This window comes from Cherax quadricarinatus, chromosome 85, assembly GCF_038502225.1.
Source record: "Cherax quadricarinatus isolate ZL_2023a chromosome 85, ASM3850222v1, whole genome shotgun sequence".
Classification (NCBI taxonomy): domain Eukaryota; kingdom Metazoa; phylum Arthropoda; class Malacostraca; order Decapoda; family Parastacidae; genus Cherax; species Cherax quadricarinatus.
This window is the reverse complement of record NC_091376.1, coordinates 15,737,572-15,765,283: the sequence shown is the minus strand read 5'-3', so window position 1 is coordinate 15,765,283 and position 27,712 is coordinate 15,737,572. Positions and strand designations below refer to the sequence as shown.

The 27,712-nt window shown below is 42.7% G+C and overlaps 1 protein-coding gene across 1 annotated transcript in view; it reads left to right on the top strand.

Moving 5' to 3' along the window:
- The first annotated feature begins 429 nt into the window (after window positions 1-429).
- The window catches only part of LOC128703123 (uncharacterized), a 42,784-nt gene continuing 15,501 nt past the window's right edge, over window positions 430-27,712 (top strand). Inside the window, exons 1-2 of the mRNA XM_070103454.1 lie at window positions 430-575; window positions 21,923-22,037. Of these exons, the coding sequence (XP_069959555.1) occupies window positions 435-575; window positions 21,923-22,037 (256 nt within the window). The 5' untranslated portion in view covers window positions 430-434. The remainder of the gene's footprint in view (window positions 576-21,922; window positions 22,038-27,712) is intronic.

Genomic DNA, 27,712 nt, shown 5'->3' with positions numbered 1-27,712 from the left:
TTCATAAAGCTCTATTAGCAGCAGTAAAAACAACACCAATAAAGTCTTAGTGTGATCGACACCATGCCTAACCCTTCTAGGGTAGGGTAGGTGCCTGAGCCCGAGCCTTTAGCTCATAAGACTGTCATTCCCATTTGCCCCCTTGGGGCGGGGATGGCAGACAAGAGAGGCCTAGCTTGTGGCTAGGCCTGGGGACAGTTGGTCCCAAAGATGAGGAGGTACTTGTGCCTCCTCCCATGGGAGACTTAGGTCTCAGACACTCCCTAAAGAGGGAGCCAAAGCCGGGCCACCACTTGGAAAAAGCCCGGGCCGGGAGAATACGGGCGAATCTTTAATAATAATAAATAATAATAAGTCTTATTGTGAGGAAATACCTCAATTCTTTATCTGTCTGAGATGGAGAAACCTGTTAGTACTCAGGTCGTGGGAATGAGATGAAGGTGCGCGGGTGCATCTACCACTGTATATATACACACACACACAGCTCTCATTGCCCAAAGTCTCTGGTAAGAACCAACAGCAGCAGCAGGAAAATGGTCTCAGCTGTTTATATATCGCTCATCCTAGCCCTTGTGGTATGTAATCAACCTCTGTTAAAGTTGTCAGCACACATACCAAACATTACATTTGATGTATTTGATGTATTTGAGTATTTCTAAGACACAGTATTACAGTATGATGTTAACATAAGAGATTACCAGAACAAAGAAATTCACAAGACGTGCGAATAAGAATCCTTAAGACATACATGTGTGTGTGTGTATATATATATATATATATATATATATATATATATATATATATATATATATATATATATATATATATATATATATTCTTCTTTCAACGTACCAGCAGTATCCCACCGAGGCAGGGTGGCCCAAAAGAAAAAACTGAAGTTTCTCCTTTTAAATTTAGTAATATATACAGGAGAAGGGGTTACTAGCCCCTTGCTCCCGGCATTTTAGTCGCCTCTTACGACACGCCTGGCTTACAGAGGAAGAATTCTGTTCCACTTCCCCATGGAGTTATATATATATATATATATATATATATATATATATATGGGTTGCTTAAATGTGCGTGGATGTAGTGCGGATGACAAGAAACAGATGATTGCTGATGTTATGAATGAAAAGAAGTTGGATGTCCTGGCCCTAAGCGAAACAAAGCTGAAGGGGGTAGGAGAGTTTCAGTGGGGGGAAATAAATGGGATTAAATCTGGAGTATCTGAGAGAGTTAGAGCAAAGGAAGGGGTAGCAGTAATGTTAAATGATCAGTTATGGAAGGAGAAAAGAGAATATGAATGTGTAAATTCAAGAATTATGTGGATTAAAGTAAAGGTTGGATGCGAGAAGTGGGTCATAATAAGCGTGTATGCACCTGGAGAAGAGAGGAATGCAGAGGAGAGAGAGAGATTTTGGGAGATGTTAAGTGAATGTATAGGAGCCTTTGAACCAAGTGAGAGAGTAATTGTGGTAGGGGACTTGAATGCTAAAGTAGGAGAAACTTTTAGAGAGGGTGTGGTAGGTAAGTTTGGGGTGCCAGGTGTAAATGATAATGGGAGCCCTTTGATTGAACTTTGTATAGAAAGGGGTTTAGTTATAGGTAATACATATTTTAAGAAAAAGAGGATAAATAAGTATACACGATATGATGTAGGGCGAAATGACAGTAGTTTGTTGGATTATGTATTGGTAGATAAAAGACTGTTGAGTAGACTTCAGGATGTACATGTTTATAGAGGGGCCACAGATATATCAGATCACTTTCTAGTTGTAGCTACACTGAGAGTAAAAGATAGATGGGATACAAGGAGAATAGAAGCATCAGGGAAGAGAGAGGTGAAGGTTTATAAACTAAAAGAGGAGGCAGTTAGGGTAAGATATAAACAGCTATTGGAGGATAGATGGGCTAATGAGAGCATAGGCAATGGGGTCGAAGAGGTATGGGGTAGGTTTAAAAATGTAGTGTTAGAGTGTTCAGCAGAAGTTTGTGGTTACAGGAAAGTGGGTGCAGGAGGGAAGAGGAGCGATTGGTGGAATGATGATGTAAAGAGAGTAGTAAGGGAGAAAAAGTTAGCATATGAGAAGTTTTTACAAAGTAGAAGTGATGCAAGGAGGGAAGAGTATATGGAGAAAAAGAGAGAGGTTAAGAGAGTGGTGAAGCAATGTAAAAAGAGAGCAAATGAGAGAGTGGGTGAGATGTTATCAACAAATTTTGTTGAAAATAAGAAAAAGTTTTGGAGTGAGATTAACAAGTTAAGAAAGCCTAGAGAACAAATGGATTTGTCAGTTAAAAATAGGAGAGGAGAGTTATTAAATGGAGAGTTAGAGGTATTGGGAAGATGGAAGGAATATTTTGAGGAATTGTTAAATGTTGATGAAGATAGGGAAGCTGTGATTTCGTGTATAGGGCAAGGAGGAATAACATCTTGTAGGAGTGAGGAAGAGCCAGTTGTGAGTGTGGGGGAAGTTCGTGAGGCAGTAGGTAAAATGAAAGGGGGTAAAGCAGCCGGGATTGATGGGATAAAGATAGAAATGTTAAAAGCAGGTGGGGATATAGTTTTGGAGTGGTTGGTGCAATTGTTTAATAAATGTATGGAAGAGGGTAAGGTACCTAGGGATTGGCAGAGAGCATGCATAGTTCCTTTGTATAAAGGCAAAGGGGATAAAAGAGAGTGCAAAAATTATAGGGGGATAAGTCTGTTGAGTGTACCTGGTAAAGTGTATGGTAGAGTTATAATTGAAAGAATTAAGAGTAAGACGGAGAATAGGATAGCAGATGAACAAGGAGGCTTTAGGAAAGGTAGGGGGTGTGTGGACCAGGTGTTTACAGTGAAACATATAAGTGAACAGTATTTAGATAAGGCTAAAGAGGTCTTTGTGGCATTTATGGATTTGGAAAAGGCGTATGACAGGGTGGATAGGGGGGCAATGTGGCAGATGTTGCAAGTGTATGGTGTAGGAGGTAGGTTACTGAAAGCAGTGAAGAGTTTTTACGAGGATAGTGAGGCTCAAGTTAGAGTATGTAGGAAAGAGGGAAATTTTTTCCCAGTAAAAGTAGGCCTTAGACAAGGATGTGTGATGTCACCGTGGTTGTTTAATATATTTATAGATGGGGTTGTAAGAGAAGTAAATGCGAGGGTCTTGGCAAGAGGCGTGGAGTTAAAAGATAAAGAATCACACACAAAGTGGGAGTTGTCACAGCTGCTCTTTGCTGATGACACTGTGCTCTTGGGAGATTCTGAAGAGAAGTTGCAGAGATTGGTGGATGAATTTGGTAGGGTGTGCAAAAGAAGAAAATTAAAGGTGAATACAGGAAAGAGTAAGGTTATGAGGATAACAAAAAGATTAGGTGATGAAAGATTGAATATCAGATTGGAGGGAGAGAGTATGGAGGAGGTGAACGTATTCAGATATTTGGGAGTGGACGTGTCAGCGGATGGGTCTATGAAAGATGAGGTGAATCATAGAATTGATGAGGGAAAAAGAGTGAGTGGTGCACTTAGGAGTCTGTGGAGACAAAGAACTTTGTCCTTGGAGGCAAAGAGGGGAATGTATGAGAGTATAGTTTTACCAACGCTCTTATATGGGTGTGAAGCGTGGGTGATGAATGTTGCAGCGAGGAGAAGGCTGGAGGCAGTGGAGATGTCATGTCTGAGGGCAATGTGTGGTGTGAATATAATGCAGAGAATTCGTAGTTTGGAAGTTAGGAGGAGGTGCGGGATTACCAAAACTGTTGTCCAGAGGGCTGAGGAAGGGTTGTTGAGGTGGTTCGGACATGTAGAGAGAATGGAGCGAAACAGAATGACTTCAAGAGTGTATCAGTCTGTAGTGGAAGGAAGGCGGGGTAGGGGTCGGCCTAGGAAGGGTTGGAGGGAGGGGGTAAAGGAGGTTTTGTGTGCGAGGGGCTTGGACTTCCAGCAGGCATGCTTGAGCGTGTTTGATAGGAGTGAATGGAGACAAATGGTTTTTAATACTTGACGTGCTGTTGGAGTGTGAGCAAAGTAACATTTATGAAGGGATTCAGGGAAACCGGCAGGCCGGACTTGAGTCCTGGAGATGGGAAGTACAGTGCCTGCACTCTGAAGGAGGGGTGTTAATGTTGCAGTTTAAAAACTGTAGTGTAAAGCACCCTTCTGGCAAGACAGTGATGGAGTGAATGATGGTGAAAGTTTTTCTTTTTCGGGCCACCCTGCCTTGGTGGGAATCGGCCGGTGTGATAATAATAATAAAAAATATATATATATATATATATATATATATATGTCGTGCCGAATAGGCAGAACTTGCGATCTTGGCTTAAATAGCAACGCTCATCTTGCGAAAATTTGTGTATGCAATAATTTCGCCAAAATCATTCTGAACCTAACGAAAAAAATATATTTCATTGTGTTTGTTTAGTATTAAATTACTGTAAACAAATCTAAAATATATTTAGTTGGGTTAGGCTAAAATAAATTGTTCTTGTTATAATAAGGTTGGGTAAGTTTTCTAAGATTCTTTTGGTGCAAAATTAAAAATTTTTACATTAACATTAATGAAAAAATATATCTTTAAACGTATAAGAGAAAATTTTAGAAAGGACTTAACTTTAAATGAGTTCTTGCTAATTGACCAGTTTTACATATTCGGCACGACATATATATATATATATATATATATATATATATATATATATATATATATATATATATATATATATATATATATATATATATATATATATATATATATATATATCATCATCATCGTTCAACACTTTCACCATCACTCAAACATAATCACTGTCTTTGCAGAGGCACTCAGATAGAACAGTTTAGATATCCCTCCAAACTGCCAATTTCCTAAACCCCTTTTTTAAAGTTCAGGGTAACTGGGTGACTGGTTCAGGGTAACTGGTCCGTCTAAACAGTTACCCTGAATCTTTTCACAAAATATTACCTTGCTCACACTTAAACAACTCGTCAGATCCCAAATACATTTGTCTCCATTCACTACTATCTAACACACTCACACACGCTGGAAGTCCAAGCCCCTCGCATACAAAACCTCCTTTACCCCCTCCCTCAAACTTTTTCGAGGTCGATCCCTACCCCACCTTCCTTTCCTTACTGATTTATACGGTCTCCATTCTCTCTAAATGACCAAACCACCTCAACAATCCCTCTTCTGCCCTCTGACTAACACTTTTATTAACTCCACACCTTCTCATAATTTCCACACTTCGAATTCTCTGCATAATATTTACACCACACATTGCCCTTAGACAGGACATCTCCACTGCCTCCAACCGCCTCCTCGCTGCAGCATTTACATCCCAAGCTTCACACCCATATAAGAGTGTTGGTACCACTGTACTTTCATACATACCCTTCTTTGCTTCCAGAGATTAAGTTTTTTGTCGCCACAGATATCTCAACGCATCACTCACCTTTTTTTCTTCTTTAATTCTATGGTTAACCTCATCCTTCATAAACCCATCTGCTGACACATCAACTCCCAGATATCCGAAAACATTCACATCTTCCATACTACCTCTCTCCAATGTGATATCCAATTTTTCTTTGTTTAAATCCGTTTTAGACTTATGTAGCCACACAGAGAAGCACATATCCTCTCGCCCTTGGAGGTGAGAAGATATGTGGTTGAAGCCAGTCAGATGTGACACTCAGAAATTATCACATGAAGAGCAGTATTTCAATTATTCTAGTTTATAAAATATGTAAATGGGGCTAACATCATTCCAAACTTTTCTCAACGTAAGGCTGACCACCAATTTAAGGACTGATTACCTCAAGTCTTCCTTATTTTCCACCTTTCTCTATATTGGACTGAAGAAGCCACTGACTGGCGAATAGTTTCTACATTGAAGATACCCAAATATTACACAAGCATCACATTTACGAACTTGTCGTTTTTCTAAACCATTTTTTCAAAAGTAAGTTTTATGTAAACTTAATCTACATAACATGCAAATTTTTATCAATGGTCATAAAGTCACAGATATTACTTGCACGTAAAGGAGCATTAAGCTGATTTAAAATACGATAACCAAATAAAGTCAAACACCGATTTATTTTTGATCAGTTTCCAATTATTTCACATAAACCAACTTAATTAATAAATCCGTCTTATGTTAACTTACACAACCTAAGGTTAAAATATTGTTGTCCTTGAAGAAAATACACCAGCACTGAAAGTTTAAAATTGACCTGAAGATGTATTTCCCAGTCATTGTACAGAATACAACAACAACAACAACAACAACAACAACAGCAACAGCAACAACAACAAATATACTTACTCAACCTTAACCTTAAGGAACATTAAAATTAAGTTAGACAAAATATAAGTGTGAAGTTCTGAGTTTGTTTAAGACCAGACTATCATGATGGTTGAAGCTGACTTCTTGAGTACCTTTATAATAATAATAATAATAATAATAATAATAATAATAATAATAATATTATTATTATTATTATTATTAACATTAATAATAATAATAGTTAATAATAATAATAATCGTAATAATTATTATAATCAAGGGGGAAGCGCTAAACCCGGAGGATTATACAGCGCCTGGGGGGAGGATGTGGAAGGCATTCAGGCTTAATTCGGGGAACTGGAGCACAGATCCAATTCCCTAAATCAAGAGCCCCTCACCAACATCAAGGAACCTTCCTTGAGGGTAATAGTAATAATAATAATCATGTTAATAATAATAATAATAATAATAATAATAATAATAATAATAATTGTGAAGGCTTACTCAGCCCTGTAACAACTTCAGACAGTATTACCAAGGCTGGCTCCTCCTCAGGAAAATTAATGAATAGAAAAAGAAATAATTCACAAAGATAAACACTTTATTATTTAGTAATGCAAAGATAAAACAGTGAAACATGAAGGTGTATCCTATTTGACAGAAAAATGAAAAATGAAACGAAAAAATGACATTTTATTCAACGCTAATACTTACAGTTATACTGGGGTGTCTGGTTGATGTTGACACTGTCTTGTAGAAATTGTAGCCGTTGTTGATGTGGGAGGGGGGGGGTCACAGGTGTTGAGTGACAACGCAATGGCTAGTTCACAGAGTCTATAGCCTTGAATAGTCTGTCCAGATGACAGGAACGCAGGTTCTTTACCACTGCCAAGATGAGGGGTAGTCGTCTGCGGTTGACTAAGTAATCAGGTAGGTAGATCAATAAATGACGTCTAATGGGCTGTTTCAGTCCGTCTCCTTCAACACTTTTCTTTGGTTGGCAGGTGACCCGAGCTGTCATTCTAAGCTGGAAAGAGACAAAGGTTATACAGTGCTTAAGAAATCACTTTCTATGATATGTACAATACCTAAAAGAATTGGTGATTATCTAAAAGCATACCGTGGAACTTAAGATTGGAAGGACTAAGTTTATTATTGGTGAAAAGTGAAGCTTTTGACCAATATATCCACTAGAATAGGAGCAGAGGCTTTTACTTACAGTTGTGCTGGGAGCTGTGAGTCAAGTGATTACTGTTTGGCCGGAGCCCCACACGTCACCTTCATGGTGGGGAAAAAGGGGGGGAGGGGATAATGGGAGCTAGACTGACCCTACCTTAACAAGCAGCTGGCAATCAAACTATCGTCTCCATATACTCGCTCCCTACTCCTATCTGTTGAGCTTTTCCCTCACAATAATAATAATAATAATCATAAAATAATAATAATAATAATAATAATAATAATAATAATAATAATAATAATAATAAATAAATAAATAAATAAATAATCTTTATTTCTACAAGGACATGATACAACTTATACAGATCATAACTGGCATCAATGACACATTCTCTTGATTCGCTGCCTGACCACGGTAGAGTGCAGTTGTGCTCTGCACCCCTCTGCTGTTTTCAGGCGAGCTACCTTGTACCAACATGGTGCCGAGTGTGAGGAGACGCGTAAATACCATTGGTATTGAGCTGCTTCGTGGGGCGATTTCACCCTCTTCAGCGCAGGTATTACTCCCAACAATCATTAGGGAGACCTATGGAATCCAGGACGATGAGGTGTATGGTGTAGCCCTGAATGGGGCATACAGAATCTTCGTCAAACTGAATTCCACGTCCGTGAACGAGTTTTTGGTGACGAGATTCCAAGACGTGAGTCTTGACGCTACTCCAGCTGTGAAGGTGCGTTTGATCGACGTATCTCGCCACTTTACGTGGGTTAAGATTCGTAATGTCCCATTTGAGGCAGATGAGGCTGACATCAGGAATGTTTTTGAGGCATATGGGACCATACATCTGGCACAACAGGGCAAGTGGATGGCAGGTGCTTACATGGGCAGTCTGGAGGGAACCTTTTCCCTGAAGATGACTCTGAGACATCCCATACCGTCTTACGTCGTGTTGGAGGACTTCAGGACGCAAGTTATGGTATCGTATGCCGGACAGAGACGTACGTGCAGAATATGTGGGGTGTACGACCATATGGCGGCAGCATGTGTGAAGCTGAGGAGGGCGCCTGCACAAACTGGTGAAGCACCAGTTACCAGCGAGATAGCTGTTGTTAAGAGCCCCACGCTAAAGCAAGGGCTTGGGCGCTTGTGGAGTGAAGAGGTGGAGGATTCCAAAGAGGAGAATGGCATGTGTGAGGTAAGCTGTGACGTAAAAGGATCTGTTACTAGGCAAGGGAAAAGTACAGAAGTGCAAGTGCAGGAGGAGGTGCAGGCTCTAGAGGAAGAGCTTCAGGAAGTATTAAGGACATTGATGCCGCCTGCAGAGGATGTTGTTCCTGAGCTGGTGAGAGGCACAGCGTTGCCTGTAGAGGAATGTAATGATAAAAACAATAGCAGGGTTGACGGGCCAACTAGTAAGCGTGAGTTGTCGCCGTGTGCCGTGGAACGAGGCGTGGTGGAGGTTGAGGTACATCGTGAGGGAACCTCATTAGATAACATGAATGTGGAGGGCATCACGAGGAAGAGAGCGGCGGTGTCAGACTCAGATGATGTCCTGACGCCGGCGCAGAGGTCTGGGAGGAAGGAAGAGCACTGTCTAGGTAGTCACGATAAGAGGCATCGCAAAAAAGGGGGGGGTTTAATGGTGTGAAGCCTTGTGCTGGCTCTGGGGCAGGAGGCCCTGGGATGAATGAAGAGAGGAGGAAGGGTTGGAAACTATAAAAAGGCCTTAGGTGTATGACTGTGAACGTAAATGGACTGTGTAATAGTGTGAAGAGGGAATGGTTTCGAATGTTTCTGTATAAATATAGGGTGGATGTAGTGTTCCTGCAAGAACACAGTTTCAAGGAGGGAAGAGTGCTCGAGGTGGAGGGGTTTCGGGTCATGACTCTGCCATCTGTACGTCTGAAAGGTGGTGTGGGAATATTGATCAGGGAGGCGAGCCCATTTGTGTTGCTAAGAAGTGAGGGGGGAGGGGGGGAAGAGTATTGCGTGTGGATGGGTGGTGGATGGGGCAGAGGGTATCCTTTGTAAGTGTGTATGCACCAGCAGAAAATGATGTGAGGGTAAAAAGGGATTTTGTATGTGAAGAACTAGTTTTCTTCTTACGTGGTTTACCTGCGGTGGCCATCGTTGGTGGGGACTGGAACTGCGTTATTATGAGGGCTGACGTGGAACCAAAAGGGGCGGGGCACGTGTTGGCGGCCTTGCAAGATCTTTTGAGGGATATTCAGTTGTGGGATGTGGTTGGAGGAGGGGCGTTGGAGGTAGAGCACACTTTTGTAAGACGGGGTTACACGGCAAGGTTGGATAGGCTGTATATATCTCAGGGGGTTTGGTTGACATTTTTCCGTACAATAGAAGTAGCTTATTCGGATCATCGGGCGGTAGTAGCAGAGGTGGGGTGGGAGTCACTAGCAGGTATATCTAGGGGTTATTGGAAGTTAAATACAAGTGTGTTAGGCAATGAGGAGGGGATAGAGGGATTTGCAATGCTGTGGGAGGGGTTACGTGCAGAGGTAAATGGGGTAGAGGATGTGGTGATGTGGTGGGATGGTGTGGCTAAAGAACGGATTAAGCAATAATACATAAAGGAAGGGAAACGTATCAATTCTTTAAAATATGGGCTTGCCAACTATTTGGAGGATAGGTTACGGGGTTGTTATGCGAGGGGGGCGGTGGCGGGCACTTATCCAATGGATGATATTATAGCAATTAAAGGGAGGCTGCATGAGGTACAGGATGAGAGGTTCCAAGCGGTGCGGGTACAGGCGGGGGTGGAAGAGGTGTTATGGGGCGATAGACCTTCATCTTGCGTATTGCGTAGGCAGAGACAAAGACAGCAGGCAATGACTATACCATGGTTGGAGGTTCATGAGTCGATAGAAGGGTACAGGGAGGGGCAGGTCATACAAGCTATGGAAGGAATGGGGGCGTTTGCTGATAAGTGGTATGAGAAGTACTGGCAACGAGAAGGGGTAGAGGATGGGGTTTCAGAACAGGTGTGTGGGAGTGTGGTATGTCAGTTGCGTAACAGTGATAGGGAAGCACTGGGTGGGGAAATAACTGAGGGGGAAATATGGAGGGCTTTAAGTTGAATGCGAAAGGGCAAAGCACCGGGAATTGATGGACTCCCGGCAGAGTTTTATCAGCAGATTACAAATTGTTTGCGAAGATTTTGGGAAATCGGGTCAAGTGTGTGGTGGGGCGGGTAGTATCAAAAACTCAGTTTGGTTTGCCAGGGAGGTCTATGGTGGAGGGGCATGGGTTACTTAGGGATTTCGTGGAGGCAAAAGGGGGGGGGGAGGGAGGGGAGGTTTGGTGGCGCTTGATTGGCAAGGGGCATACGATAGAGTGGATCGGAAAGCATTGAAAGCCATCCTCAGGGGTCAGGGGTTTGGGGAAGAAATAGTGGGTTGGGTTGAGGCGTTGTATGGAGGTGCAATGGCGAGGGTACAGATTAATGGTCGATTGGGTGGGAAGATTGTAATGGGTAGGGGACTTAGGCAGGGGTGTCCTATGTCACAATTATTGTTTGCGTGCATGCAGGACCCCTTTTATAGATTGGTGGAGCAGCGTATGTGTCACATAGAGGGACCAGGGTGTGAGGTTGCGAGGGTTTGGCCAGTTTTAATTGGGTATGTGGATGATACAACTGTTCTGATCAGGAAGGGGATGTCAATGGACACATTAGATGGGGTAGTACGAATGTTCGCAGGGGCAACTGGTATGAGGGTAAATTCAGATAAATCCATGTTTATGGGGTTAGGAGCTTGGGCAGAAAGGGTTGATTGGGGTAATGCAGTTGTGAGGAGGCAGTTGAATTCGTTAAAAATTTGCGGTCTTATTTATGCAGACGATCTAACTGTGGCATGCATGGAAAACTCGATTAGGATGGTAGACAGGATTCAGGGACGCTTGGGTGCATTGCGACCTTATCATTTGACCCTTGTGCAGCGTGCCATTGTTATTAATATCTTGCTGTATAGCAAAGTATGGCACGTGGCAGCCGTGTTCCCATTAACTGGGCCGACAATAACTAACATACTTAGGAAGGTTTTTAAATTCTTGTGGGGTTCGAGCTGTGATTGGATTAAAAGGGACGTGGTAATGTTACCTGTAAGTCAGGGGGGGTTGGGATTGCTGGACTTAAAGCAGAGGGTCAAATGTGTCTTCATTAAAAGGGAGGTGATGAGGGAAAGTGTGGGTGGGGGGGGTTTGGCCAGGATCCATAACAGATTGCAACGGATGTATACAGGAGTTGAGTTGCATGAGTGTGAAACTGTGTTGAGGGCTCTGGCGTGGGATCGAGAGCCAGCAAAGGTTAAAATACGTAGGTTGTGTAGATTGTTAGCCAGGAGGGTTGTAGCGCCTGTAGAGGGAATTTTCCCCATGTATGCATGGGGAAGTATATGAAATAGGTTGAGTAGGATGAGGTTGCAACCTCGTGTTCGGGATGTAATGTATCGTTTTCTGCACGGCATTTTACCGTCGGGTGTGGTTCTACGGGATAGACGAGTCGTTGACGGGGGGGAGTGCGAGATGTGTGGTGGGGAGGAGTCGGCTTTTCATGTAGTATATTTTTGTGACGGACTGAGGAGTGTCAAGGGGTGGTTAAATAGGGTGATAAATAGGATAGGAGGTCAAGGAATTTCTGCATTGAGAGCATTAAGTCTCGACATTGGGAGTTGGGAGGAAAGTGTAATCAGAGCTGTGGGGTACATTATGGCAGATTATATATATATAGTGTGGGGATTGCGGGGGGAAACGGGTTAGTGAGGTGAAGAGGAGGGTGTTAGCGGTAACGTTCTATAAAACGGTATGTAGAAATAAGGAAATTTATGGGAGGAGGTGGGTGAGGGATTTTTCAGAGGGATATAGGCAACTTCCGTTACAGGTTTTATTAGACTTGTAATATACAAGGGAGGGGAGGGTACGATTGGAAAGTGTTGCTGGGGTAGGGAAGTCATGGGTGAAAACAGGGTCGCCTCCCTGGTAATGGATGACAACAAATGTTTGTGTGTGTGTTGGATGAGTGATGCGTGAGTGAATAATGTATGGACCAAGGGTGCTAGCACCTGTGGAGCTGGCCAGTTTTTTGTGTGTCATGGGCTCTGGTGGTCTGGTGGTTAACGCTCTCGCTTCACACGGTGAGGGCCTGGGTTCGATTCCCAGCCAGAGTAGAAACACTGGACGTGTTTCTTTCAACCTGTTGTCTATGTTCCCCATCAGTAAAATGGGTACCTGGGTGTTAGTCGACTGGTGTGGGTCGCATCCTGGGACACTGACCTAAGGAGGCCTGGTCACAGACCGGGCCGCGGGGGCGTTGACCCCCGGAACTCTCTCCAGGTATCTCCAGGACTATACACTATTCATATAGTACTCATGTTCCTTCAAGGTAGTAGTGAATGATGGATAAGGTATTCAAGGGGGGGGGGGGGTTGCCTACATCACTGTGCAGAGTGAGGGTAGGGCAGTATATTGATTGGAAGTGATGGACAGTTGCTTGTCCAGTGTGTCGTAGTATTGTGTAGATAATACGCACATTATTGTATGTAGCAAGATGGGACTACACGCAAGTTGGACTTGGACTTGTACTATGAGAATTACTCTCTAACGCCTAATATGTGAAGGTGACGTGTACTTAGCTCAGTGGTGACGTGTACTTAGTTCAGTGGTGACGTGTACTTAGCTCAGTGGTGACGAGTACTTAGCTCAGTGGTGACATGTACTTAGCTCAGTGGTGACGTGTACTTAGCTCAGTGGTGACGTTTACTTAGCTCAGTGGTGACGTGTACTTAGCTCAGTGGTGACGTGTACTTAGCTCTGTGAAGACCTGTTTGCGCGCTCTCTACGAATTGAAGCAAGATGCCCTCCATCGAGCAACTTTGCCAACAGCTTAAGGAAAAATTGAGGATGGCGAAGATGGAGATTCGGCGACTGACCGAGCAAAACAAGAAGATTCGTAGTAGTCCTCCTGTTTTGAGTCCTCAGGTCAAGAAGGGAAACTGGTCAGTGGCTGGACAGCAGGGAACGAAGTTGACAATCAAGAAGACGAATGGAAAGGTAGAAACGATGAAGAAGAAAGAGACTGCCGTGGAAACTGTTGTGGAAACATCTAATACATTCTCAGTGCTACCCGACGAATGTGAGTCAATTACTGGGAACGTCACGACGATAAACATTAAAGAAGGTAAGAATATTGTTGTTGTTGGGGATAGCCAAGTTAGGTATATGGATAGGGCGTTCTGCTTGAAGGACAGGAGTAGGAGACAGAGAGTTTGCTTTCCTGGGGCTGGGATGGAGGATATTGTTAGCCGTCTGGACGACATCATGAGAGGTAATGGGAGCAATCCTATTATCTGTCTCAGTGCTGGAGGCAACGATGTTGGCAGACGTAGGAGTGAGGACCTGATTAGCAGGTATAGGTCAGCAATAGAAATAATTAGGAGTAAGGGTGGGAACCCTGTCATATGTGGTATTTTGCCGAGGAGAGGAGATGGAAATGAATGGTTGTCCAGGGCAATTGGTGTCAATTGCTGGCTGGACAAATACTGTAAGGAAAATGCGGTAACATTCATTGACAACTGGGACCTCTTCTATGGCAGAAATGACATGTATGCCAGGGAAGGGGTTCACTTATCTAGGTCTGGGGTGGTAGCACTGGCAACTGCAGTGGAGGGAGCAGTTAGGACTTTAAACTAGGGATAGTTAGTGGTATGGGTTTTGGCAGGAAAACAGTGAAGTCCCAGTGTAGTAATATTACGAGTTCTAGGGGAACTAGTAATAAGCAGAACGAGGTAGATATTGAAAAGCCAGGGACTTTGGGTGATAAGGACAGTAATAGGTTTAGTAGAAAAACAGAAATGAGCAGGAAGGGTAAAGAGAAAGGAGAGTCTTTCAATGTTTATTATGCTAATTGCCGTAGTGCTAGGAATGAGATGGACGAGTTGAGATTAGTTGCTAGTGCAGGTAACATTGATGTATTTGCCTTAACTGAGACGTGGGTTAATTCAAAAAGTCGGGACATGCCTGCGGAATGTCATATTCAGGGCTTTAAATTGTTCCAAGTAGATAGAAGTATCGGGAAGGGGGGTGGGGTGGCATTGTATGTCCGAGATCGCTTGAACTGTTGCATAAAAACGGGTGGAGACGTGTCATTTCTTCCGAAGGTGGAGACGTGTACTTAGCTCTGTGAAGACCTGTTTGTGTGCTCTCTGTGAATCTGAACCAGGATGCCCTCTCTTGAGCAGCTTTACCAGCAGCTGAGAGAAGAACTCAGAGTTGCTAAACTGGAGATACGGCAATTAACGGAGGAGAACAAGAGGATTCGTAGTAATCCTCCTGTTGTGAGTCCCCAGGTTAAGAGGGGAGCTTGGTCAGTGGTCGGGCAACATGGAACCAAGCTGAAGATTAAGAAAACGGTTGGAGAGGCAGAAACAACGAGAAACCAGAAGACTGCCGTGGAAACTTCCAACTCATTCTCGGTGCTACCTGACGAATGTGAGTGTTCTACTGGGAATGCCACAACGAGCACCAAGGAAGCATTGGCAGACGTGAGTGAGACATCCCTAGAAACCCCAACGAAGACCATCGAGAACGTCATGACGAATTCTACAAGTGGTGTAATGCTACCTGGCGAATTTGAGTCGACTACTCGGAGCATCACTACGGACGACGCCAAGGAAGGTAAAAACATTGTTGTTGTTGGGGATAGTCAGATTAGGTACATGGATAGGGCATTCTGTTTGAAGGATAGGAGTAGGAGGCAGAGAGTGTGTTTTCCTGGGGCTGGGATGAAGGATATTGTTAGCCGTCTGGATGACATCATGAGAGGTAATGGGAGCAATCCTATTATCTGTCTCAGTGCTGGAGGCAACGATGTTGGCAGACGTAGGAGTGAGGACCTGATTAGCAGGTATTGGTCAGCAATAGAGATAATTAGGAAGAAGGGTGGGAAACCTGTCATATGTGGCATTTTGCCAAGGAGAGGAGTTGGAAATGAATGGTTGTCCAGAGCAATTGGTGTCAATTGCTGGCTGGACAAATACTGTAAGGAAAATGCGGTAACATTCATTGACAACTGGGACCTCTTCTATGGCAGAAATGACATGTATGCCAGGGATGGGGTTCACTTGTCTAGGTGTGGTGTGGGAGCACTGGCCAATGCAGTGGAGGGAGCTGTTAGGTCTTTAAACTAGGAATAGTTAGTGGTATGGGTTTTGGCGGGAAAACTGTGAAGTCGCAGGGTAGTAACATGAGTACTAGGAGAACTAGTAATAGGCAAAATGAGGAGCATATTGAAAAGCCAGTGGCACTAATTGACAATGACAGTAATAGGTTTAGTGGAATAACAGAAAGGAGCAGGAAGGGTAAAGAGATAGGAGGGTCATTAAATATTTATTACACAAATAGTTGCAGTGCTAGGAATAAGATGGACGAGTTGAGACTAGTTGCTAGTGCAGGTAACATAGATGTATTTGCCATTACTGAGACGTGGTTTAATTCAAAAAGTCGGGACATGCCTGCAGAATGTCACATTCAGGGTTTTAAATTGTTCCAAGTAGATAGAAGTATCGGGAAGGGGGGTGGGGTGGCATTGTATGTCCGAGATCGCTTGAACTGTTGCATAAAAACGGGTATTAAGTCTGAAGTAACACATACAGAGTCTGTTTGGATAGAATTTTCAGAGGGGCATGAAAAATTAATTTTAGGTGTGATATACCGTCCCCCAAATTTAGATTGGGACCAGGGGAGACTACTATGGGAGGAAATTTTTAGGGCCACAAGGCACGATAATGTAGTAATTCTAGGAGACTTTAACTTTAGTCATATTGATTGGAATTTCTTGACTGGGAATTTAGAATCATACGATTTCTTAGAAGTAGTTCAGGATTGTTTTTTGAAGCAGTTTGTGACAGAACCTACAAGGGGTAATAACCTGCTTGACTTAGTTCTGGCAAACAATGAATCCCTTGTTAATAATTTAGAAGTTTCAGAGGAACTGGGTGCTAGCGACCACAAATCAATTACATGTAGAATTGAATGGAAGTATGATAGTAGGGATAACTCAGTAACAGTCCCAGATTATCGCTTAGCAGATTACGATGGGCTTAGAGAACACTTATCATCTGTTGACTGGGGTAACGAAGAGAGCTATCAATATGACAGTTTTCTGAACACAATACATGCTGCTCAAAAAACGTTTATCCCTTATAAGGAAATTAGATCAAATAGAAATGACCCAAAATGGATGAATAATAGGCTGAAATATCTACTAGGGCATAAGAAAGGAATTTATAGGCGTATCAAAAGAGGCGAGGGTCATCTTATGAATCAGTATATTGACATTAAGAGGGACATTAAAAAGGGGATAAGAAAAGCTAAAAGGGACTATGAAATTAAAGTTGCTAGGGATTCTAAAACTAACCCAAAAAGTTTTTTCCAGGTCTATAGAACAAAAGTCAGAGATAAGATAGGTCCCCTTAAAAATAACTATGGGCATCTTACTGACAAAGAGAATGAAATGTGCTCGATTTTAAATAATTATTTTCTCTCGGTTTTTACACAGGAAGACACTAATAATATTCCGGTAATTAATTTTTATAGTGGATCAGAAGAAGATAAATTATGTAACATCACAGTCACTAGTGAAATGGTTGTGAAGCAGATAGACAGACTGAAGCAAAATAAGTCACCGGGTCCTGATGAGGTTTTTTCAAGGGTTCTAAAGGAATGCAAAATGGAAGTCTGTGAACCATTAACTAATATTTTTAATTTATCTCTTCAAACAGGTGCAGTGTCTGATATGTGGAAGACGGCTAATGTAATTCCTATTTTTAAAACAGGGGACAAGTCGTTACCGTCAAATTACCGCCCAATAAGCCTGACCTCAATTGTAGGCAAATTACTAGAGTCAATTATAGCTGAGATTATAAGAAGCCATCTCGATAAGCATAGCTTGATTAATGATACTCAGCATGGATTCACAAGAGGCCGGTCTTGTCTAACTAATTTATTGACTTTCTTCAGTAAAGCTTTTGAGGCTGTTGACCACGATAAAGAATTTGATATTATTTACTTAGATTTTAGTAAGGCATTTGATAGAGTTCCGCACCAAAGACTGTTGAAGAAAGTAGCAGCTCATGGCATTGGGGGAAGGGTGCTCTCGTGGATCGAATCATGGCTCACAGACAGGAAGCAAAGAGTGTCCATAAATGGGGTTAAATCCGAGTGGGGATCAGTAACAAGTGGCGTTCCACAGGGATCAGTCTTGGGCCCGTTGTTGTTTATAATATATATCAATGATCTTGATGAAGGAATTACTAGTGATATGAGCAAATTCGCCGATGACACGAAGATAGGTAGGATAATTGATTCAAACGTAGATGTTAGGGAACTTCAGGAGGATTTAGACAAACTCTACTCTTGGTCAGAAAAGTGGCAGATGCAGTTCAATGTAGATAAATGCAAGGTTCTGAAGCTCGGGAGTGTCCATAACCCTAGCACTTATAAGTTAAATAATGTAGAACTTAACCATACAGATTGCGAAAAGGACTTGGGGGTTATGGTAAGCAGCAACCTTAAACCAAGACAGCAATGCCTAAGCGTACGTAATAAGGCAAATAGATTACTGGGATTTATATCAAGAAGTGTAAGCAACAGAAGTCCAGAGGTCATACTGCAGCTTTATACATCATTAGTAAGGCCTCACCTAGATTATGCAGCTCAATTCTTGTCTCCATATTACAGAATGGACATAAATTCGTTAGAAAACATTCAGCATAGGATGACTAAATTAATACATAGCATTAGAAATCTTCCTTATGAAGAAAGATTGAAGACTCTTAAGTTACATTAACTTGTTAGACGAAGAATGAGGGGAGACCTGATCGAAGTGTATAAGTGGAAGATAGGTATTAATAAAGGGGATATTAACAAGGTCTTGAGGATATCTCTCCAAGAGAGAACCCGCAGTAATGGATTTAAATTAGATAAGTTTAGATTTAGAAAGGACATAGGAAAGTATTGGTTTGGAAATAGGGTAGTAGATGAGTGGAACAGTCTACCTAGTTGGGTTATTGAGGCTAGGACTTTGGGTAGTTTCAAATATAGGTTGGATAAATACATGAGTGGGATGGGTTGGATTTGAGTGGGACTTGCACATCAGAGCTTATTTCTTGGGTAGCATTGAAAATTGGGTAGGTCAAATGTTTGTTAGTGGGATGAATTGTAAAGGACCTGCCTAGTATGGGCCAGCAGGCCTGCTGCAGTGTTCCTCCTTTCTTATGTTCTTATGTTCTTATACAGAGTCTGTTTGGATAGAATTTTCAGAGGGGCATGAAAAACTGATTTTAGGAGTGATATACCGTCCCCCAAACTTAGATAGGGACCAAGGGAGACTACTATGGGAGGAAATTGTTAAGGCCACAAGGCACGATAATGTAGTAATTCTAGGAGACTTCAACTTTAGTCATATTGATTGGAATTTCTTGACTGGGAATTTAGAATCATACGACTTCTTAGAAGTAGTTCAGGATTGTTTTTTGAAGCAGTTTGTGACAGAACCTACAAGGGGAAATAACCTGCTTGACCTTGTTATGGCAAACAATGAATCCCTTGTTAATAATTTAGAAATTTCAGAGGAACTGGGTGCTAGCGACCACAAATCAATTACATTTAGCATTGAATGGAAGTATGATAGTAGCGATAACTCAGTAACAGTCCCAGATTTTCGCTTAGCAGATTACGATGGGCTTAGAGAACACTTATCATCTGTTGACTGGGGTAACGAAGAGAGCTATCAATATGACAGTTTTCTGAACACTATACATGCTGCTCAAAGAACGTTTATCCCATATAAAGAAATTAGATCAAATAGAAATGATCCAAAATGAATGAATAATAGACTCAAATATCTACTAGGGCATAAGAAAGGAATTTATAGGCGTATCAAAAGAGGTGAGGGTCATCTTACGAATCAGTATATTGACATTAAGAGGGACATTAAAAGGAGGATAAGAAAAGCTAAAAGGAACTATGAAATTAAAGTTGCTAGGGATTCTAAAACTAACCCAAAAAGTTTTTTCCAGGTCTATAGAACAAAAGTTAGAGATAAGATAGGTCCCCTTAAAAATAACTATGGGCACCTTACTGACAAAGAGAATGAAATGTGCTCGATTTTAAATAATTATTTTATCTCAGTTTTTACACAGGAAGACAGTAACAATATTCCAGTAATTAATTTGTATAGTGGGCTAGAAGATAAATTATGTAACATCACAGTCACTAGTGAAATGGTTGTGAAGCAGATAGACCAACTGAAGCAAAATAAGTCGCCGGGTCCTGATGAGTTTTTTTCAAGGGTTCTTAAGGAATGCAAAATGGAACTCTGTGAACCATTAACTAATATTTATAATTTATCTCTTCAAACAGGTGTAGTGTCTGATATGTGGAAGATGGCTAATGTAATTCCTATTTTTAAAACAGTGGACAAGTCGTTACCGTCAAATTACCGCCCAATAAGCCTGACCTCATGGCAATATAAACACAAATGCAGTATAATGTGATCCTTTATTGACTACGTTTCGCCCACACAGTGGGCTTTTTCAAGTCACAAACAGAACTACCTGGGGTGGAAGGAACGCGAGTATTTATAGTCCGGCTGAGGTCAGGTGAAGAATGCTGCATCTGATGATGTACCGAGTTGGGTTGTAGAGTCTAAAAACTTGGGTAGCTTGGAAAGGAGACTGGACAAGTTTGTGAGGTCTGCTCACAAACTTGTCCAGTCTCCTTTCCAAGCTACCCAAGTTTTTAGACTCTACAACCCAACTCGGTACATCATCAGATGCAGCATTCTTCACCTGACCTCAGCCGGACTATAAATACTCGCGTTCCTTCCACCCCAGGTAGTTCTGTTTGTGACTTGAAAAAGCCCACTGTGTGGGCGAAACGTTGTCAATAAAGGATCACATTATACTGCATTTGTGTTTATATTGCCATTGTGTCGGTATTTTATACCATTTATTTCCACCAAGCCTGACCTCAATTGTAGGCAAATTACTAGAGTCAATTATAGCTGAGATTATAAGAAGCCATCTCGATAAGCATAGCTTGATTAATGATACTCAGCATGGATTCACAAGAGGCCGGTCTTGTCTAACTAATTTATTAACTTTCTTCAGTAAAGCTTTTGAGGCTGTTGACCACGATAAAGAATTTGATATTATTTACTTAGATTTTAGTAAGTCTTTTGATAGAGTTCCGCACCATAGACTGTTAAAGAAAGTGGCAGCTCATGGCATTGGGGGAAAAGTGCTCTCGTGGATCGAGTCATGGCTCACTGACAGGAAGCAGAGAGTGTCCATAAATGGGGTTAAATCCGAGTGGGGATCTGTAACAAGTGGCGTTCCACAGGGATCAGTCTTGGGCCCGTTGTTGTTTATAATATATATCAATGATCTTGATGAGGGAATTACTAGTGATATGAGCAAATTCGCCGATGACACAAAGATGGGTAGGATAATTGATTCAAACGTAGATGTTATGGAACTTCAGGAGGATTTAAACAAGCTCTATTCTTGGTCAGAAAAGTGGCAGATGCAGTTCAATGTAGATAAATGCAAGGTTCTGAAGCTCAGGAGTGTCCATAACCCTAGCACTTATAAGTTAAATAATGTAGAACTTAGCCATACAGATTGCGAAAAGGACTTGGGGGTTATGGTAAGCAGCAACCTTAAACCAAGACAGCAATGCCTAAGCGTACGTAATAAGGCAAATAGATTACTGGGATTTATATCAAGAAGTGTAAGCAACAGAAGTCCAGAGGTCATACTGCAGCTTTATACATCATTAGTAAGGCCTCACCTAGATTATGCAGCTCAATTCTGGTCTCCATATTACAGAATGGACATAAATTCGTTAGAAAACATTCAGCGTAGGATGACTAAATTAATACATAGCATTAGAAATCTCCCTTATGAAGAAAGATTGAAGACTCTTAAGTTACGTTCACTTGTTAGACGAAGAATGAGGGGAGACCTGATTGAAGTGTATAAGTGGAAGATAGGTATTAATAAAGGGGATATTAACAAGGTCTTGAGGATATCTCTCCAAGAGAGAACCCGCAGTAATGGATTTAAATTAGATAAGTTTAGATTTAGAAAGGACATAGGAAAGTATTGGTTTGGAAATAGGGTAGTTGATGAGTGGAACAGTCTACCTAGTTGGGTTATTGAGGCTAGGACTTTAGGTAGTTTCAAATTTAGGTTGGATAAGTACATGAGTGGGAGGGGTTGGATTTGAGTGGGACTTGCACATCGGAGCTTGTTTCTTGGGTGCCATTGAAAATTGGGTTGGTCAAATGTTTGTTAGTGGGATAAATTGTAAAGGACCTGCCTAGTATGGGCCAACAGGCCTGCTGCAGTGTTCCTCCTTTCTTATGTTCTTATGTTCTTATTTCTCTTGTAATTACAGGTGAAGTCTAGCCTGCAGATATGTGCTCCAAGCTGCGCAGGTGTTGAAAGTGGTTTCTTTGTGAGGGATCCCACTGATTGTACCAGATACTACGTCTGTGTTGACGTAGGAGGTGGTGAGTATCCCTGTGTGTGTGTACTCACTCATTTGTACTCTCCTATTTGTGGTTGCAGGGGTCGATTCATAGCTCCTGGCCCCACCTCTTCACTGTTTGCTACTAGGTTCTCTCTCTCCCTGCTCCATGAGCTTTATCAAACCTCGTCTTGAAACTATGTATGGTTCCTGCCTCCACTACGTAGCATTCTAGGCTATTCCACTTCCTGACTAAGACTGAATAAATACTTCCTAACATCCCTTTGACTCTTAGGGGTCTTCAACTTCCAATTGTGACCCCTTGTTTCTGTGTCCCATCGCTGGAACATCCTGTCTTAGTCCACCTTGTCAATTCCTCGCAGTATTTTATACGTCGTTAGCATGTCTCCCCTGTGTGTGTGTGTGTGTGTGTGTGTGTGTGTGTGTGTGTGTGTGTGTTTAAAAGATAAGATTAAATCAAATTTGTTCTGAAAGTCAGGAAAGTCAGTGCGTCATCGAGGACAATCTATCTTTTTTCCATTGTGGTCCTTCAATTTTGTCCCCCAGGATGCCACCCACACCAGTCCACTAACACTCAGGTGCTACTTGCTGCTAAGTGAGCAGACAGAGACAGAAGGAGTAAGGAAACATGCCCAACGTTTCCACCAATACTGAGGATTAAACCGTGGATACTCAGTGTATGAGGCGAGAGCGTTGTCAACTGAATTATGTTAACTATTGTCTATTTATTGTTCCTGGTCCTGTCTCATAACTCTTATCGACCTCTTTCACCTATTTCTTATCTCCAGGCCCGGTCATATCCTTTCTTTAAGCTGTGTATAGTGACTGCCTCCATCTCATCTTTAAATAGTGCATTCCACACACTTGCCATCATTAGACTGAAATGAAGTTCACACGGGCACTAACAGCCTCTTTGATCCTGTCATCTCAAACAGCCTCAATCTACTGTTTAATCACCTGTGAACTTGTATGTAACAATCACGTCTGTTTGGTACTTCTCTCTTCTAGTTTTATTAATTTAAGTTCCTTAAGTCTCTCCTAGTGTCCAGTCCTCCTAAGTTCTATCATCAGTCTCAATGCTAAACACTGGATATGTTCTAGTTTATATGAGTGAGTATTCAGGTGGATTTTTCCTGCTGGCGCTGTATACTCCAGTATGACAACGTTTCGCCCACACAGTGGTCTTTATCAAGTCCCAAACTAATCTATTTATGACTTGATAAAGCTCACTCTATGGGAGAAACGTAGTCAATAAAGTATCACATTATACTGCATTTGTTTATTTGTCCATAATATTGGTGTTTTAAACCATTGATCTCCAAGATCCTGACACTTCGTGTGATGCCCTAAACTGCACTTTCTGTATAAACTTGAAAGCACTTCTTAAGATATATTGCCACAGAACTGCAGGAGGCCAAGAGAAGAATACGATGAGAGCAACAGAGCAATGATCGACACACTAGCCGAGGTGGCCAGGAGAGCACACATGGGGGGAGCAAAGTTACTAGTTATGGGTGATTTCAATCACAAGGAGATTGACTGGGAAAACCTGGAGCCCCATGGGGGTCCCGAAACATGGAGAGCCAAGATGATGGATGTGGTACTGGAGAACCTCATGCATCAACATGTTAGAGACACTACCAGAGAGAGAGGAGAAGATGAACCAGCAAGGTTGGACCTTGTATTCACCATGAGTAGTTCGGACATCGAGGGTATCATGTATGAAAGGCCCCTGGGAGCTAGTGATCATGTGGTTCTGTGCTTCGACTACATAGTTGAGCTCCAAGTGGAGAGAGTAGCAGGAATAGGCTGGGAAAAACCAAACTACAAAAGGGGGAACTACTCAGGCATGAGGAACTTCCTTCAAGACATTCAGTGGGAGAGGGAACTGACAGGAAAACAAGTACAAGAAATGATAGACTATGTAGCAACAAAATGCAAGGAGGCAGAGGAGAGGTTTGTTCCCAAGGGAAACAGAAATAATGGGAACAACAGAACGAGTCCTTGGTTCACCCAAAGGTGTAGGGAGGCAAAAACTAGGTGTACTAGAGAATGGAAAAGGTACAGAAGACAGAGAACTCAGGAAAATAAAGAAATCAGCCGAAGAGCCAGAAACGAATATGCACAGATAAGAAGGGAGGCTCAGAGACAATATGAAAATGACATAGCATCAAAAGTAAAGACTGACCCGAAGCTGTTGTACAGCCACATCAGGAGGAAAACAACAGTCAAGGACCAGGTAATCAGACTGAGGAAGGGTGATGGGGAATTCACAAGAAACGACCGAGAGGTATGTCAGGAGCTCAACACAAGATTTAAAGGGGTATTTACAGTGGAAACCAGTAGGACTCCAAGAAATCAGAACAGGGGGGCACACCAGCAAGTGCTGGATGAGGTACATATAACCAAGGAGGAGGTGAAGAAGCTGCTATGCGAACTTGACACCTCAAAGGCGGTGGGACCAGACAACATCTCTCCATGGGTCCTTAAAGAGGGAGCAGAGATATTGTGTGAGCCATTAACGAAGATCTTCAACACATCATTTGAAACTGGGCAACTCCCTGAGGTATGGAAAATGGCAAATGTAGTCCCAATTTTTAAAAAGGGAGACAGACATGAGGCACTAAACTACAGACCTCTATCACTAACGTGTATAGTATGCAAGGTCATGGAGAAGATCATCAGGAGGAGAGTGGTGGGGCACCTGGAAAGAAACAAGTGTATAATTGACAACCAGCACGGTTTCAGGGAAGGAAAATCCTGTGTCACAAACCTACTAGAGTTTTATGACAAGGTGACAGAAGTAAGACAAGAGAGAGAGGGTTGGATCAACTGCGTATTTTTGGACTGCAAGAAGGCCTTCGACACAGTTCCTCACAAGAGGTTACTGCAAAAGCTAGAGGACCAGGCACACATAACAGGAAAGGCACTGCAATGGATCAGAGAATATGTGACATTGAGGCAACAACGAGTCATGGTACGCGACGAGGTGTCAGAGTGGGCGCCTGTGACAAGCGGGGTTCCACAGGGGTCAGTCCTAGGACCTGTGCTGTTCTTGGTATACGTGAACGACATAACGGAAGGGATAGACTCAGAAGTGTCCTTGTTTGCAGATGATGTGAAGTTAATGAGAAGAATCGAATCGGACGAGGATCAGGCAAGACTACAAAGAGACCTGGACAGGCTACAAGCCTGGTCCAGCAACTGGCTCCTTGAAATTAACCCTGCCAAATGCAAAGTCATGAAGATTGGGGAAGGGCAAAGAAGACCGCAGACACAATATAGTTTAGATGGCCAAAGACTGCAAACCTCACTCAAGGAAAAAGATCTGGGGGTGAGTATAACACCGAGCATATCTCCTGAGGCGCACATCAATCAGATAACTGCTGCAGCATACGGGCGCCTGGCAAACCTACGGATAGCGTTCCGATACCTCAGTAAGGATTCGTTTAAGACTCTGTACACCATCTACGTCAGGCCCATACTGGAGTATGCAGCACCAGTTTGGAATCCACACCTAGTCAAGCACGTCAAGAAATTAGAGAAAGTGCAAAGGTTTGCAACAAGACTAGTCCCAGAGCTACGGGGATTGTCCTATGAAGAAAGGTTGAGGGAAATCGGCCTGACGACACTGGAGGCCAGGAGGGTCAGGGGAGACATGATAACGACATATAAAATACTGCGCGGAATAGACGAGGTGGACAAAGACGGGATGTTCCAGAGATGGGACACAGACACAAGAGGTCACAATTGGAAGTTGAAGACTCAGATGAATCAAAGGGATGTTAGGAAGTATTTCTTCAGTCATAGAGTAGTCAGGCCATGGAATAGCCTAGAAAGTGATGTGGTGGAGGCAGGAACCATACATAGTTTTAAGGCGAGGTATGATAGAGCTCATGGGGCAGGGAGAGAGAGGACCTAGTAGCAATCAGCGAAGAGGCGGGGCCAGGAGCTGTGACTCGACCCCTGCAACCACAAATAGGTGAGTACACACACACACACACACACACACCGGCCAACTGAAGAGGCGGGGCCTGGAGCTATGACTCGACCCTCGCAACCAAAACTAGGTGAGTACACACACACACACACATACAGATGCTTCAGGAGGCCGAAGGAAGGACATGAAGAAAGACGACAGAGAAAAAGAGGTCGAAAATATCATCAAAGAAGAGAGGAGGACATGACTAAGTTGATAAATTTTCAGAGAACAAGGGAATAATCGAGGGGAAGAAATAGGCCAGTCCAAATGATTTTCAAGACAGAAACAGTGAGGGGACAGGATCCTGCAGCAGAACCATGTCTAAGGGAAACAGCAAAATACCAGAGGGTGCACCAAGATCGTGACAGAACGAGAACAGAACGACAAAAACTGGGAGACAGGATACAAAGACGAAAGGGACAACAAAGGGATACAAGGCTAGAGTCAGGCGGGGACAATCAGAGTCAGGAGGAACAGCAAGCATAACCACCCAGAGATCCCTCGACCAAACATATCCCAAAACAAACCACACTCCACACTCACAGTCTCCACCCTACACAGTAAACTCCCATAGCACCCTTCCAGATTTCCCACTCCCCCAGCTCCCATAACCCCCTCCCCCTCAGAATACGGTATTGGAAAGAAACTTGAAGGTATGGTACACAAAAGTTGATGGAATGATGAATAATAAGTGGGAGGAGTGGCACGAGAGAATCATGGAGGCATCACCAGACATTATAGTACTCACGGAAAGTTAGGATGTTAGGAAATATTTCTTCGGTCACAGAGGAAGTGGAATAGTCTGGGAAGTGATGCAGTGGAGGCAGGAACCATTCATAACTTTAAGAAGAGGTATGATAAAGCTCATGGAGCAGGAAGAGTGACATAGTAGTGAACAGTGAAGAGACGGGGCCAAGAGCTGTGACTTGACCCCTGCAACCACAACTAGGTGAGTACAACTAGATGAGTACACACACACACACACACACACACACATAGGGGGAGCAAAGTTACTAGTTATGGGTGACTTCAATCGCAAGGAGATTGACTGGGAAAACCTGGAGCCCCATGGGGTCCCGAAACATGGAGAGCCAAGATGATGGATGTGGTACTGGAAAACTTCATGCATCAACATGTTAGAGACTCTACCAGAGAGAGAGAGGAGAGGATGAACCAGCAAGACTGGACCTTGTATTCACCTTGAGTAGTTCGGACATTGAGGATATCATGTATGAAAGGCCCCTGGGAGCTAGTGATCATGTGGTTAGGTGCTTCGACTACATAGTTGAGCTCCAAGTGGAGAGAGTAGCAGGAATAGGGTGGGAAAAATCAAACAACAAAATGGGGAACTACTCAGGCATGAGGAACTTCCTTCAAGACATTCAGTGGGAGAGGGAACTGACAGGAAAACCAGTACAAGAAATGATGGACTATGTGGCAACAAAATGCAAAGAGGCAGGGGAGAGGTTTGTTCCCAAGGGAAACAGAAATAATGGGAAGAACAGAACGAGTCCTTGGTTCACCCAAAGGTGTAGGGAGGCAAAAACTAGGTGTACTAAAAAATGGAAAAGGTACAGAAGACAGAGAACTCAGGAAAATAAAGAGATTAGCCGAAGAGCCAGAAACGAATATGCACAGATAAGAAGGGAGGCTCAGCGACAATATGAAAATGACATAGCATCAAAAGTTAAGACTGATCCGAAGCTGTTGTACAG